The sequence below is a fragment of the Nelumbo lutea genome, chromosome 2 (genome assembly GCF_056320005.1).
Source record: "Nelumbo lutea isolate HS-2025 chromosome 2, American lotus-T2T, whole genome shotgun sequence".
Classification (NCBI taxonomy): domain Eukaryota; kingdom Viridiplantae; phylum Streptophyta; class Magnoliopsida; order Proteales; family Nelumbonaceae; genus Nelumbo; species Nelumbo lutea.
The window spans coordinates 31,791,587-31,808,391 of record NC_142685.1 but is presented as its reverse complement, the minus strand read 5'-3'; the positions used below and the strand labels follow the sequence as shown (position 1 = coordinate 31,808,391).

Sequence of the window (16,805 nt, the reverse complement as noted above, 5' to 3'; positions counted from 1 at the left end):
CCATAGCCTACTAAAGGAAGTTGATTTGCTTCCCAATCTTCCATTTCTAATTCATGAATCCCTGCAAAAGGCTTTTGAGACCAAAATAGAACTAACAGGTGATCTTAACCACTTGGTCAATTAACTACTTTCAAGGTGGCCAAAAATATTCTAGGCAAAACTCAAGAAAAATGTGGGAGCATTATTGAGGTTGCAAAAAGGAATCGGGATTGCACAAAGAAATCAAGACAACAATGATTAGAGTGTGTTATGAATAAGCAACCAAAAACAGGTACAAATAAGCAGAAAATCTCTACAGTAACATCCTTTATGATCTTTAAGTTCTGTAAATTTACATCTTTGTCTCAGCATCTGGTCTCTGGTAGACTGGTCTTTGACCATGTAGAAGAGGTAGAAACAAGACCCGATCAACATCCCAGTCACAATCCTCTATTACCATGGAGCTTCAAATGGCATTGAATTCTCTATACAGAAAGGCAAACACTCACCAGGTAGCGGTTATTGCCTCACAAGTTCCTCACAAGTGAAGATAAAACAAAACTGAACTATACAAAAAGAGTCAAGACTTCTCCAAAGCAGTCATTGTAAGGTCATCCTTCCATGAACGACTTTGTCCATTTCATTGTTGCATAACACTTGGTGTTGTAGCCAATGCATCTTTTTTCACATAGATTCCATTTCTTCTCACTGCTTGTGGCATCCTGACTTGATTTGTTTGGCTATGCCTCCATCAGGGGGTTAATAACCTTTGACTTGGCATCCCCACAAAATCTGCATGGTGCAAAGCTGAGCAATATCTTTGCTGCAATGCTTTCACATGCTTCTTCCACAGTTTCCTCATTTGTGGTGTCTTCATTGCTTTCTGTTACAACACCAGGTCCCTGTTGCCTTTCTGGAATATCAAAACTTCCATTTGAGTAGGTACTTTGATTTTTATGCTTGTTTTCGGAATTGGGAGCAGAAGAAGAAAGAGATGGTTCCATACCATCTTTTATGAGCTGAGATTTTCCTTCAGTTTCTGATTGAAATCCTTCCACTGTACCTTGGTTTTTCTGATCTGGTTCACTGCAATCAAAACAAGACGAATGGCTTCCTTTGATTGTGAAAATGTTGTTATGGCCTCCTCTGCAGATATCTGCACTTTGTCCTATGCAGTTACTTCCATGACCTGAGGTATTTCGGTTCTCATGTCCACCATCATCACTTGTTTGGGAGCTCAAAGCTGAAGAGTATGAATTCTGCTTCCCTGAATTTGAGTTAGATTCTAAGGGGGAGTTCCCCTGGTTGCAACTTCCAAATTTCTTTGAGTCATACTGAATGGGTGTAGGAGTTGTAAGAGTTTTCAAACCTTGAGAGAAACTGATGGGATTTGTTGAAACTTGGCTTCTGTTATTTGAACCTTTCTGTTCATGCAGTTTTGAATTGGCTGATGTGAATATTATGTTACTTTGTAGAAATTGATGTTGCTGGATTGAACCTAGATTGCTTTCAAAACTAGCTTTCTCTGTTCCTTGACATTGTTCTCTGTATTCAACGGATCTTGAACTATGAACTGGACTTAAACTCCGAGATGTGAGTGCCAAAGAACCCTGCAAGAGGAAGAGTCCAAGGGAAATATGGTATCGGCTATTGTCACCAAGAGAACTACTGTTGTAGTGATTGCTTATAAGTGCGAATAAATACTTCCTTCTTCCATAACTAAGGCACAGATACAGGATTGAACTTCATTAGATGATTATGAAGATACAGTTTGTATAATTTTTCTCGTTTCCTAGTGTTACCAACTTCTGAAATGAATGCAATCTAATGGTTATGATTATTGGAACACCTAAGTCTGGCCTACGAGATGTCCTATATGGAACCTTTCGAATGCTAAGCATCCTGACTGTAAATGTGCACCATGTACATGACACAAACCAGCCTCTTCGTATCTTCTTAATCAGAGAGGTTCTGCTCTTCCAACTCTTTACAACTTAGGCCCTATCCATTTTTTGGTAAATGGAAGAGGGGGGGGGGATTGATCAACCAAGCACAAAATTATGGCCCCTGGAAGTTTTCTAACAAGTAGTATTTTGTAACCTGCAACCCCCTGAGTCAATGGTTCGACTGCCTGGGCCGAACAGAGTTTGACCAAGACAATGGTTTTATACAATTTGTGGGTTTTAGGTTAACTTGTGCAGGAATCATGACTGGGTTATAGGTTGAATGGTCCCCAATCATCCAGGTCAATGATGGTTTGAAAATATTGGTCTCAAAGCTTAAACACAGTTACACAGGTTATCCTACTAGGAAGAAAAAAATAAAGAAACAGCAATGTTGAATACAATACTTAAACCCATCTGGTGAAAGAGCTGTTATCAATCATGCATTTTGGTCCACTGCCTCATCAACACTAAGGCATTCAACATAAGTTGCAATCACTTCGGTAAGCTCAAAAAAAGCTTAATCACCTCAGACATAGCTTTCCTTGAAAATTGTATCTAAATTTTCCCCAAGGTTGAATTGTGGATTTAGTTGTTTATGGTCATGATCATCCAATTGATGAAAGTCTAGTGTAACTGGTTAAAAAAAAAACTATCACCTCAGATGTAGATTTCCTTGATAACAATATCTAAATTTTCCTCAAAGCTGAATAATGGGCTTAGTTGTTCATGGTCATGATCACCCATCTGATTGAAGTCTAGTGTAACTGATTCTTAAGGTGGTCAAGTAAATAAGGGTCATTTAGAAACCACATGAGATGAAACGATTTCATTTTACTTCATAGCATTTGAGAACAAGAGTCCATCAGATTAATCACCTGAATGATAAAAGAAAATAGAATCCCATCAGGGATCAGGGGGGTGTATTTAGGGATGCACAAGGCAACTGGTGGCTGAGTGGCTCCATTTTCAGAACTAATTGGATTTGCCGATTCCATAAAGGCCAAAGTACTGGTGATACTACAAGGCCTGAGGCTAGTTAAGCAAATTGGACTGCATCATGTAGAGGTAGAGGGAGACTAAAAGCTGGTTATCTCTTGGACGTGCAGAAACAACTCAGGAGCTTGGATATACAGGCAAACTTAGAAGGAGATTGAGAAGCTAACAAGATAAGTGAGTGCTGCCTTCAGATGGGTCAAAAGAAGTGCTAATGGGATGGAAGATTCCTTGGCCAAACAGGGGCCCATTGGGAACAAAATTTCTAGGCAGCATTGTAAAAGGAAAGCAAAATAAAACATATAGGTAGTAGAAATCACTGATTGCAGATTTAGTTGAATTCCTTGTGAAGGGAAAGAAGAGGAAGATGAAGATTTCAGCAGTAGAGAAGAAAAGAGGAGGAGAAAAGAGTAGGAAGTCAACCAGGATTCTTAGATTAACCCTAGCCGCCAACCCCTCATTATAATTTATACTTAACTTAAAGGATGAGATATTACAAAGATGCCCTTAGTAGGGCGGCTACTAATGTAGCTGAATACTCACAACTTAAAAACATAAACTAATGGGCCTAAAGCCCAACAACTTCCTAACTAAATAACTTAAAATAAGAATAAAAACAACTAGGCCCAACTCAACATAGGTATCTGGGTATCCAGTCCCAGCTCTGATTGCACTTGCAGTCCCTAATTCAGTTATTGATAAAAATTTTCTTTACTGATAATAAAAAAGTAAATAGAATCAATTTTTGTCTTCAATATCCTACAATTAGGGGGGTGAGAAAATGGATAGGTTCTACTCGGAACCAAATGGAACCAGACCTGAACCAACCCTACCCAATCTATAACCGGTCTGGTTCCAAATTCTTGGAACTGGCCCCCACCCAGGCTGTTTCCAGGGTCTAGGGGTTTACCCTACCCAAACTAAGCCAGAGAACCGGCCTTGAAACCAAACTTGCCTTGAAAAAACATCCCTAAATACTTTGAGGATGTGAAGATGGGAACCCAAGCACTCATGGTTACAAAGACCGTAATCTCACTTGAACATTGAGTCACTTAAGTGATTTGATCATTTTTCTTTAATTTAATATTTGTGTATAATAGTGATAAGTTTTGAACTATATTATTATTAAAAACCAAGTTTTTGAAGAACAAGTTCCATGGGTAGACCCTGGAACCGAGCCCTATAGGGTAGGTTCCAGCCTCCAGGTTTTGCCTTGGAACTAAACCAAAGCGACCCATGCTCCCCCTTACCTACAATGACCTTTAAACCAAGTTGATGACATCAAATCCCATCCTAATGTCTGAACTTTGCACAAGAATCCATCACGGTTCATTTCTGTAGAAATAGTTAGTAGCCATGAGCGTGGGGTTCCATACCCACAGTTAGGCTCTAGTGTGTGTGGTTCCATACCCACACCTAGTTATTTTAATTATTTTTTTAAGTTGGGCCGGCTGGCCTTATCCATGTTATGTTTTGTTTTATTAGGACTAGAATTTATCTTTGTTTTTTTTAGTGTTGAGTATGTAGGTGTATTTCTGTCTTTGTGCTTATGTTTAGGTGCTGATGTGTAAGTTTATGTTAGATCTAATGTCCCTAACTTAAGGGTACATGTGACTTTTCCACAATATTTTAGTAATATAAAATAAATCTGGCCGAATGGGAGAGTTGACTTTTCTCTCATTCGAACCAGACCTTTTCCTCCTTGTCTTCTCTTCTACTCTTCTCCTTTCTCTCTTTCTCTCTTCTCTCTTTTCCTCGACTGTTATCAGTCTAACAGGCAGGCCGAACTCTAATATGGTATCAAATCTAAACTGAGCAAATCGGATCTGCCCAGAATTCTGTTCTCTGCACATCTAGTCTAGGGTTTTCTCTTGCTTTCTTCGCCATCAGTTGGAGATAAGGGAAAGGGCTAAAAAGGAGTGATCGCCCTCTTCCCTTGGAGGTTTCTATGCCTCCAGTTATGGTGTTCGTTGTCGGTTGCTGCAATTTCTAAAAGCCCTCCCCTAATCAATGAAGAGAAGAGGGCTGATTCGTGTGGTGCAGTGGGTGCCTTGTGTGGTCTGATTTTCGAGTGATCAGGTAAGAGGTTCTATGCACTTTCTTGGTGTGAATCAAATACAAGTCTGTTTCAGACTGTATGGTGGGATTTCAGATTGTAGTGTGCTAGGGTTTGTGCACTTTTCAGTGTGATTCGAAGGGGGGAGTGTTCCTCAAACAGTGTGGTGAAGTTTCAGATAGTCGTGAGGTAGGGTTTGTGGTGTAAAGAGTGCAATTTACAGCAACAGTAAGTGCTGAAATCAGTGTGTAGTGTGGTCTAGTGTGAAGCGTACCGAATTCAGCAATTCCAGAATTCAGCAATAGGAGACAACAGCGATAGCAAGATTAGTGTGATGATTCCTACTGACTATCTGAATGTTCAAATGACCTCCATTAAGCTGAATGTTGAAAATTATGTACCTTGGGCTAAGTCTGTAGAAGTTTTTTTTAAGGCAAAGAAGAAGGTGAAACACATAAGAGACAAAAAACCCTCCACTGATTCTCATGAGTATGATGATTGGGAGCAATTAGATTTACAAATTATCACATGGTTATGGAATAGTATGGAACCCAAGATTAGTATAAATTTCATGTTTCTTGATGCTGCCAAAGAAGTGTGGGACCATGCTAAGAAGCTGTATTTGGGTCAAGACAATACAAACAGAGTATATCAGTTGTATCAGGAATACTTTAATCTATAACAGGGTAATCAGAGTCTTGATGAGTACTATGCTAGTATGAGTAGCATTCGTAATGAATTGAATGTTTATCACCCCCTCACTTCTGATGTCAAAATTCAGCAACAACAGAGAGAACAGCTTGATGTGACTCGATTTTTGGTGGGGCTGAAATCTGAGTATGAACTAATGCGGGCTTAGATACTAGGAGGGTCAGCTCTCCCTTCCTTAGAATAGGTGTTTGCTCGACTTAGGAGAATTTCCATTGGATCTACCGAGAACCCTAATGTTTCCAATAGATCATCATTTACAGTATCCAGAGGCCGTGGTGTTAGAGGTGGAGCTCGGGGAGCTCAGTCTGGTCATAGTGGTAGCAGTGGACCGGCATATGGCCAGAGCCGTGGTAATGGACCTGCATATAACCATGGTGGTGGTCGTACTAGAGGTCAAGATTCAGGGGGAACCTGTGGCAAAGGACGTAGTTCGGGTCCGAGGAGGTGTACACACTGTGGTATGGACAGACATACCATTAATTATTGCTAAGACTCGCATGATCCACCCTCAACTTGGGCCAATCATGCCATGACTAGTGACAGTAGCTTCAGACAGGAAAGTCATTCAGCTGATCAGATACCTTCTACATCCACAGATGTTATTGGGAAGGAGATGATGAGTATTCCCCGTGATGAGTATGAGGGGTTTGTTAAGGCCACATCTCAACAGAACACGGCCACTCTCGCACACTCAGGTATGGCTTGTCTGGCATCCACACCCAATCCCTGGATTATTGATTCTGGAGACTCTGATCACATGGCTGGAACTCCAAGTGTGTTTTCTTCCCTCATTGCCCAACATCACAATCTGTTACCCTTGATAATGGTTCTACATCCTCCATTTGTGGTGTTGGTAATGTTAACATGGACCTTGTATCCTTATCCCAGTTTTATATGTCCCTAAATTGCCTATTAATCTTATGTCAGTTAGTAAGTTGACCAAGTTTCTTAATTTCTCCATTACCTTTTACCCCTCTTCGTGTGTTTTTCAGGATCTCAAGACAGGGATGAAGAATGGTGGAAGGCATGAAGCTAGTGGATTGTATTATCTTGATGGTAGTGGAAGTACGTCAACAGCTCTCTAATCGTCTCTTTCTCCTCTCCAGTGGCACTGTCGATTTGGTCATCCTTCACTGAAAGTTTTGAAGTCTTTGGTTCCTTCATTGCGTCATCTTTTTGGATTGTGAGTCGTGTTAGTTAGGGAAACATCTTCGTGTTCCCTTTAATCCTAGAGTTGATAACCATATGTCGAGTCATTTTTCTTTGGTTCATTCAGATGTTCGGGGCCCTTATAAAGTAAGGCCATACAATGGATATAAATATTTTGTCATTTTTGTTGATGATTATTCAAGGATGATGCGACTCTATTTAATAAAAGAAAGGAGTGAATTGTTTATCATTTTCCAAAAATTTTATGCTGAGATTCACAACCAATTTGGTGCAAATACCTAGACCAACATGGCATTATCCATCAGACTTCATGTATCTACACCCCACAACAAAATGGGGAGGCTGAGAGAAAGAATCGTCATCTTTTGGAAACAACTCGACCCCTAATGCATCACATGAATGTTCCCAAATCTTTTTGGAGTGATGCAGTGCTTACTTCTTGCTTCTTGATTAACTGGATGCCCACGTCTATCCTTGATGGCCATTCTCCTTTCACCACATTGTTTCCTTCCTTGTCTCTATTTCCTTTCTCCTGGGGTTTTTGGGTGTGTTTGCTTTGTTCATAATCTAGGGCTAGGAAAGGACAAGTTAGATGCACGATCTATTAAGTGCATCTTCCTTGGCTATTCCCGGACTCAGAAAGGGTATAAGTGTTATCATCCTAGCTCTCGACATTCCTTTGTGTGTGTTGATATTACCTTCTTTGAGTCTACTCCATTTTTCTTGGAGTCCAATAATGTTTCTTCCTCTTCATCATCTCCTCCCCTTCCTCTTCCAGTTGTGGATTTTTTTCCTCTTGTTCCAGTTGTGACCATGTCCTTGCCTCCGGTGCCACCACCTGTTGAACGACCATCTATCCATCACGTGTATACACATCGCCCACATGTACTGGCTCCTCCTCCAGCTCCATCATCGTCGACAGATCCGGCAACTGTTCCCACACCAGCTCCAACCCCAGTATCTGATCTTGATCTTCCCCTTGCCTTACGGAAAGGTAAACGTGGTTGTACCCTTCATCCTATTTCTAATTATGTTTCACTGACTCACCTTTCCGCTTCCCATTGCCAGTTTCTCTCTTTGTTATCCTCTGTTGTTATCCCTAAGGATGTCCAGGAAGCCCTTGCCTCTCCAGGATGATGTCGTGCGATGGAAGAAGAACTCTCAACTCTGGCTCATAATCATACATGGGAACCTACCACTCTTCCTCCTGGTAAGCAGGCTATTGGTTGTAAGTGGGTTTATACGGTTAAGTACTTACCTAATGGTAGTGTAGAGCGGTTGAAAGCTAGACTGGTTGCCAAAGGGTATTCCTAAACCTATGGTATTGATTACACAGAGACTTTCTCCCCGGTTGCTAAGATTGGTTCAATCCATCTTGTGATTTCTCTTGCTGCGATGTATGATTGGCCCCTCTATCAACTTGATATCAAGAATGCCTCCTTGCATGGTCATCTGCTCGAGGAGGTCTATATGGAGCAACCACTGGGGTTTGTTGCTCAGGGGGAGGATGGTAAGGTGTGCCGACTACTAAAGGTCATTTATGGGCTTAAACAGTCTTCTCAAGCATGGTTTGGTAGATTTAGTGAGGTGGTAAAGAAGCTTGGTATGAAACAGTGTCAAGTTGACCATTCAGTCTTCAATCATGACTCTCAGGCAGGGAAGGTCCTATTGGTGGTGTATGTAGATGATATTGTCATTACCAGAAATGATAAAATGGGCACTGACAGGTTGAAGACTTTTCTACGGGAACATTTTCAAACGAAGGACCTTGGTAAATTGAAGTATTTCTTGGGGATAAAAGTAGCAAGGTCTAAGCATGGTATTAACTTGTGTCAGAGGAAATATGCTCTTGATTTGCTTGAAGAAACTGGTTTATTAGGTGCTAAACCAGCTAAAACACCTATGGAAACAAACACTAAGCTGAGCAGTGATATGGGTGAAGTGTTTGAAGACACTAGCAAATACCGGCGGCTGGTAGGTAAACTGAACTACCTAACCATCACTTGGCCAGACATCTCATTCACAATTAGTATGGTAAGTCAGTTCATGCAAAAACCTCTGGTTCCACATTGGGATGCGGTTCTAAGGATTGTGAGGTATTTAAAGGGGGCTCCTGGTCGTGGTTTGATATACAGAAGTGGTGGAAAACTTGAAATAGAAGGATATGCTGATGCTGATTGGGCTGGTTCTGTATCTGATAGGAGACCTACCACAGGCTATTGCACTTTTCTTGAAGGTAATCTGGTGACATGGAAAAGCAAGAAGGAGATAGTTGTGGCAAGAAGCAGTGCAAAGGCAGAACATAGAGCTATGGCACATACTACTTGTGAATTAGTGGGGCTAAAGAATCTTCTACAGGAGATGGGATACACTGTTGATCCGATGAAGCTCTACTGTGACAATCAGGCTACAGTTCATATTTCCTCTAATCTGGTGTTTCATGAGAGAATCAAGCACATAGAGGTTGACTGTCACTTTGTTAGAGAGAAGGTGCTGAGTGGAGTGATAGACACTGCATATGTCAACACAGGGAACCAATGGGCAGATTTGTTTACTAAAGGATTGAGTCGGGGTAGAGTGGACTACATATGTAACAAGCTGGGATTATATGATATATACTCTCCAGCTTGAGGGGGAGTGTTGGTATTGAGTATGTAGGGGTATTTCTGTCTTTGTGCTTATGTTTAGGTGCTGATGTGTAAGTTTATGCTAGATCTAATGTCCTTAACTTAAGTAGGGGCACATGTGACTTTTCCACAATATTTTAGTGATATAAAATAAATCTGGCCAAATGGGAGAGTTGACTTTTCTCTCATTCAAACCAGACATTTTCCTCCTTGTCTTCTCTTCTACTCTTCTCCTTTCTCTCTTCTCTCTTTTCCTTGACTGTTATCAGTCTAACAGATAGGCCGAACTCTAATAGTTTTATTAGGACTAGAATTTATCTTTTATCTCCTATCCTTGTAAGGAACCAAAACTATATAATGAAGTTTATGGGGCGGCAAAATTCCCTTTTTCTCTTCAAAACCTAGATCTTTTCTTCCTTTTTTTCTTTAAGACAGAAATCCACTAGCTTTCTTCAAGTTGGTATCAGAGCTATTGGCAAGAAAATCTAGGGTTCTCATGTAAGCCTGATCTGGTCGGCTACATGAAAATCCATTAGATCAAGATCTCTGCAGCAGACGTCTGGTTCTTGGAGGTTACTGGAGTACTGATGACTGCCCAAGAAAGTGAAAAAATTCTTGGGAGAATGATCCAGTGACCAGGAAGAATCAGAGATCAGTTTTGATCAAGATAGGGTTTTAAACCAAAGAGGACGATCAGAATTCTGAGAAAGAGTTCAGATTTGATCAAGGTTAAGGCTTCAAACCAAGGAAGTCGGTCAGAGTTCTTTTTACTGAGAAAGGTACAACCTTTAAGGTAACTAGATAGAAGTTATCAAGATTTCTTTTATGATCAGTTTCTTTTCTGAAAAAGGTGCAACCTTTAAGTAATTCGATCTTAGATAACTTTCTTTTAGCAGCAGCATAATAAATCTGAGATCACCTTGCTGTTTTTTAATGAATCAAGATCTGTTCTCTGCTGAAATCAGTTTCTGGACTGTTATTCTCTTGTGTTTTGATTAAAGTTACAGTTCTGGTTCTTATTCTTTGCTGAAATCAGTTTCTGGACTGTTATTCTCTGGTGTTTTTTTATTAAAGTTACAATTTTGAGAAGGAACCGTCGACTGAAATTAAGTTCTAGTTCTTGTTATTTGTTGAGATCAGTTTTTGGATTATTGTTCTCTGTTATCTTGGTATTTCAGTAAAAAACTAGTTTTCTTCTTGGAGTATTGTTATCTATTCAGTATGGAAAGGGTTGGAAGTGAGGTGAAAACTCAAGGGGAAGGTTTTGGGACTGGTAACATGACTGAAAATTCGTTCCAGATTACCACTGTTAGGTTCGATGGAACAAATTACTTGGAATGGGCCCAATCGGCAATGATGGCCATTGGGGGTAGAGGGAAATTAGGGTATGTGACCGGAGACACAAAGGAACCAGCCAAGGAGGATATATCTCATCCAAGATGGGTTCAAGAGAGCTACTACTTGGTGATGACCTGGCTATGCAACTCTATACAGCCCCACATCAGCCGAAACTACCTTTGGGCAAAAACAGCCAAGGAAATCTGGGACAGCATGAAGGAGACTTATTCTCAACCTCTTAATGTGGCTAGAGCTTATGAACTAAAGTGTGAAGTAAACAACCTCAAACAAGGGGAGAAGCCAGTCTCAGTGTATTTTGCTACTCTGAAATCCTTTTGGCATGAAATTGATCACTTGGAAACTATTGAAAGGGAAATCCAGAGGGATGCAGCAACATATAGAAAGCTGATTGAAACAAATAGTCTTTGAGTTCTTAGCCGGTCTAAACTCAGATTTTGATATTACAAGATAGGAACTTCTCACTAGGGAGAGTGTGACCCTATCTCAGGCCTACTCATTAGTCCACAGTGAAGAGAGTATGAGGAAGGTGATGCTATCTTTTCAGCCCACAGAAGCAGCATTAGCAGCAACAAAATTCAAGGTTGGAGGGAAAAAGAAAGGGAAGTTAAGAAGGAAGACAAAAAGGATATTTTTGTGATCATTGCAAGAAGCCCAAACACACTGGGGACACTTGTTGGAAGTTGCATCCTCACCTAATGCCAACTAGACTTAGAAACAAGAAGGGGAGTGCTAATGTAACAACTACTACTGATAATGCATCTTCCTCCAGCACAAGGACCACATCTTTGGATGCCCTAGCAGTTGTTCGGGCTGCACTGACATGGCTAGAAAATGAAGCTGGTATTTCTGGATCTACATCTTAGTCTTTGGCTACAACACCTGTTCATCCTACTATAACCCTTGCTCATATAGGTACAAGAGCTACTGCATGTCATGCTTCTGTCCCAAGTAACACTAGACCTTTATGGGTAATAGATTCAGGTGCTTCAGTCCATATGACCAGCTTATCTACTTTGTTTAGCACCTATTGTTTATCCTCTGGGATAGACAAAGTTTCTATTACCGATGGCTCCCTTGCGCCAATTTCTAGCAAGGGAGACATCTGTCTAATGCCATCACCCTATCCACATTTTTGCACCCAAGCTTAGTGCTAACTTGCTTTTAGTTAGTAGTATTACTAAGAATCAAAACTGTTCAGTAACCTTTTTCCCTGATTGGTGTGTTTTTCAGGATTTGGAAATGAAGAAGGTGATTGGGATTGGCCGTGAGATGAATGGATCCTACCTACTTGAACATTCACAGAGGTAGCAAAGAGAAGTGGGGAAATTGTTTGTCTCTCGGTCTTGGAGTAAGATTATGCTTTGGCATAACCACTTAGGTCATTTATCTTTTGGGTCTTTGAAGAGTCTTTTTCCAAACTTAAAAGAGTCGGTAGAAGTGTCAAGTTTGAAATGTGAAAATTGTGAGCTTGCAAAACACAACAGATCATCTTATCCTTTGAGTAATAAAAGAAGCAACTTTCCTTTTGAAATTGGGCATACCAATGTTTGGGGGCCATATCATACTCCCACCATGAGGGGGTACAGATATTTCTTGTTATTTGTTGATGATTATACCCGTTTCTCATGGGTTTACCTTATGCACTCTCGAGATGAGGTTCCTTCTCTAACCCAAACATTTCATCAGATGGTTCTAACCCAATTTGAAACCAAGATCAAGACTCTTAGATCCGATAATGCCAAGGAATACTTTGCAAAACCCTTGGCATCCTATCTCCTTGATCATAAGGTCATTCATCAAAGCACCTGTCCTCATACACCTCAGCAAAACGGGGTTGTTGAGAGAAAAAACAGACATATCTTAGAGGTAGCCAAAAGCATCATGCTCAACTCTAATGTTCTCAGTCCGTACACCCGTGTACCTTATTAACAGGGTTCCTTCACGAGTTCTAAACATGCAAACTCCATTCAATTTTTTGTATCTAGATAAGGACCTATTCACTATTCCCCTCAAAACTTTTAGGTGTACTTGTTTTGTTCAAATCCTTAGACCTCATAGCTCTAAGTTTGATCCCAAAGCTACTAAGTGTATTTTCCTTGGGTATGCACAAAATCAAAAAGAATATTTCTGTTCCAGGGAAGCATTTTGTGCCCATGGATGTCACTTTTTTTTAGGATATGCCCTACTATTATAGGGCTTCTCCTCAGGGGGAGAGTAGTGAGGAAGGGATTTCAGTTTCAGCCCCAAAAGTTCCTTTACCTGTCCCAGTTACTGAGGGGGAGAGTTGTAAGAGGGTGAGGGTTGTCAAAAATGCAGAGTTAAGAGTGTATCACAAAAAGTGATGGAGGCAGGTTGATTCTTGTGCTCAACAACAATCCAGGTCAATTCCAACATCTTCTAGAACCACAGATCCAAACACTACTACTGTTCCCACAATTGATCCCACTATTATAGATGCACAGCTCTCATCATCAGATGACCTTGATCTTCCAATTTCAATACGTAAAGGGAAGCGTCGTTGCACCTCATTCATTGCCCATTGCATCTCCAAATTCCTTTCTTATGATTGTCTCTTAGAATCCTATAGATCTTACTTGGCATCTATTGCTACTATTCCTATACCCAGAAAAGTACAAGAAGCCCTTTTGATACCTGAATGGAAGGAAACAATGCAAGTAGAGATGGATGCTCTTGTTAAGAACAACACATGGGAACTAGTTAACCAGCCTGAAGGAAAGAAACCTATTGGATGCAAATGTGTGTTTATTGTGAAATATAATGCTGATGGTACTATAGAGAGGTATAAAGCCAGATTGGTTGCAAAGGGATTCACACAAACTTATGGCATAGACTATAGGGAAACCTTTGCACTTGTTGCAAAGATGAACACTATCAGAGTCCTACTATCCATTGTCGCGAACTTCTCATGGCCACTATTTCAGTCGGATGTTAAAAATGCTTTCCTCAACGAAGACTTGCAAGAGGAGGTATACATGGAGTTACCCCTGGCTTTTATAGTACAGAAGCAGGAAAGAAAGTTTGCCTTTTGAAGAAGGCCTTGTATGGGCTGAAACAATCTCCGAGAGCTTGGTTTGATAGGTTTAGACTGGCTTTGGACAAATTCAGCTACATACAGGCTCAGTCAGATCACACTCTCTTCTTTAAGAAGACAGATCTTTCCCTAACTCTACTTGCAATCTATGTAGATAACATTGTGACAAGGAATTTGAAGTGAAAGACTTAGGGGAATTGCACTATTTCCTAAGAATTGAGGTAGCTCGATCTAAGCATGGCATTTTTATCTCTCAAAGGAAGTATGCTCTGGACTTATTGGAAGAAACTGGAAAGTTAGGAGTGAAACCTGCTGACACACCTATTGAGTTTAACCACAAAATAAGTGCAGAAGATGGAGAACTTCTTGAGGACAGGGCTATGTACCAAAGGCTAGTTGGGAAACTTCTTTATCTTTGCCTAACTCGGTCAGATATTTCTTATGCTATCAGTATTGTTAGCCAATACATGCATTCTCCTAGGACCACCCACCTCCTTGCAGTAGAAAGGATTCTTGCCTATTTAAAGAGATGTCCAGGGAGAGGTATACTCTTCAAAAATAATGGTCACATGAAAATAGAAGTATATACAAATGTGGATTGGGCTGTATGTGTTGATGATAGGAGGTTCACCTCTGGATATTGTGCATTTGTAGGAGGAAATCTTGTTTCCTAGAGAAGTAAGAAACAAAATGTTGTTGCTCACTCCAGTGCAGAAGCAGAATACAAATCCATGGCCAATGGTGTTGCGGAAGTGCTATGGCTGAGATCCTTGCTTAATGAGTTGGAAATTGATTATGAGAAACCTTTGATGTTGTATTGTGATAATCAAACTACAATTAATATTGCCCACAACCCAATACATCATGACAGGACTAAGCATATCGAGGTTGACAGACATTTTATCTGAGAGTGATTTGCATCTCAGGAAGCGTGCCTTCCTTACATTGCCTCAGGCATGCAATTAGTTGATCTCTTCACCAAAGCAGTCACAAAAATCAAATTGAAGACAGATTGCAAGTTGGGCATGACAAATATCTACTCCCAACTTGAGGGGGAGTGTAGAAATAGTTAGTAGCCACGAGTATGGGGTTCCATACCCACACTTAGGCTCTAGTGTGAGTGGTTCCATACCCAACCTAGTTATTTTAATTATTTTTAAGTTGGGTGGCTGGTCTTATCCATGTTATGTTTTGTTTTATTAGGACTAGAATTTATCTTTTATCTCCTATTCTTGTAAGGAACCAAAACTATATAATGAAGTTTATGGGGCAGCAGAATTTATTAACCGAACACCTTTTCTCCTCTCTTCTCCTCTCTCCCTCTTCCCTTCTTCTCTTCGAAACCTAGATATTTTCTCCCTTTTCTTCTTTAAGACAGAAATCCACTAGCTTTCTTCAAGTATTTCAAATTCTATGAAGAAAGAAAAAGAAGAGAAAGTTTTATCTTCATGCAGTTCCCAAATGTGTCCAAATTGTCCTCATTGGTAGCCACATGTTTTAATGTACCAATGCTCATTATTAATTGCGACAAACATAGCATACAAACAAGAAAGATTCATGCAACCCATCACATAAAATTTTCAAAAAGCATATGCTAAGAGATTAAGATACAACCTGATGCAGCCAGAAAGGCTTTTCAGTCTGTTGATTATATGAAAGTTTTGCTTCCTCATGGACAGTGTTTATCCCAACTGCAGCAGGATGATTCCATGGAAAATCATTAACTATGGATCTGTGTAGAGGCTGAAAGCCTGTTGCACATTCATTAATATCAACTCCACAAGTTTTTCTTTCCAAAGTCTGGTTACAAACTTGGTGGATTTCCTGTCTTAGTTCTGAAAATGTACCCAGATCTAATTTTAGATCACCCTGCTTCAAATTTGGAGATTCCACTTGAATAACAGATGGATTACATTCCACAACTGAAAACTGAGCTGCTCCTGGAGTTCCTTCAGACAGGATGGTAGTAGTATTTGCTATTTTAAAATTGTTTTCTTCAACTTGAAGGTCAGATTCATCTAGATAATCTTCTGGGAGTTTTTCAAGATCAATTTCTATCCTCGGTTTGTTTTTAGAATTTGAAGTACTAGATTCAGTATTATCTATCCATAATGATATTTTTGGACCAGAACCTGTAAACTCTTTCACTGCACAAACAGGATTTGAGGACAGAACATGTGACCCTTCCTGGTAAGCTTGAGTAGAAACTCTAGTTGACCTTAAAGGTTTTTCTTCCACAGTTGAACCATGAAGTGCATCAGGAATTGCAACAGTATCTGAATTAAATGTCAACACTTGGACCTGAGAATAAGCCCTCTTCCTTGTTTCTTGCATTGCTCTTTTTTGGATTTCATACAGCTTGTGCAGTGCCTGGACCTGAAAAAGAAATTCACTTTGTAAATATAGAAGAAGGTAGAATATTGCATAGGAAATCTAATGAAATATCAGCACAAGATCACATAATATGAAGTATATTTTGAAAAAGGTAAGGTCTTGTATTAAAAAAACAAATCTTAGGTGTACAAAGAAATAGAGACCTGAAGTCCCTATACAGTGAGAGACTGTACCTATAAGCAAAAAGGAAGCCCTTAGATTTTTTTTTTTTTTTTTTTTTGGAAAGACAAAACAACCTAATTAAAAAGAGAGTTTCCACAGACATAACAATAAAGAAAAGCATATCGATGAATTCCTTCAAAACTCCTACCAAGATATGACAGATGATGCTCCCTTTCCATTAACCTCCTCAACCCAAGCCTCCTTATTCTCAAAAATCCTGTGTTTTTTCCCTTCCAAACATTCCGAAAAACAGCATAAGGAATGGATCTCCATACTACTTTACCCTTCTGACTTGGACCTCTGAAATGCAACCAAGCAATAGTGTCCATTGGTGAATTGGGAAAAACACCAATAAG

General features: G+C 40.0%; 1 protein-coding gene across 5 annotated transcripts in view; it reads right to left on the bottom strand.

Moving 5' to 3' along the window:
• Positions 1 to 222: 222 nt before the first annotated feature.
• LOC148869655 (uncharacterized) overlaps positions 223 to 16,805 on the bottom strand; it is a 36,631-nt gene continuing 20,048 nt past the window's right edge. For 4 of the 5 annotated variants that reach the window (XM_088973276.1, XM_088973273.1, XM_088973277.1 and 1 more), the window contains 2 exons: positions 15,508 to 16,269; positions 223 to 1,589 (listed from right to left, as the gene is read on the bottom strand). In XM_088973276.1, coding sequence (XP_088829402.1) covers positions 720 to 1,589; positions 15,508 to 16,269 — 1,632 coding nt within the window. In that variant the 3' untranslated portion in view covers positions 223 to 719. The remainder of the gene's footprint in view (positions 1,590 to 15,507; positions 16,270 to 16,805) is intronic. The other variant, XM_088973278.1, reaches the window with a different exon arrangement.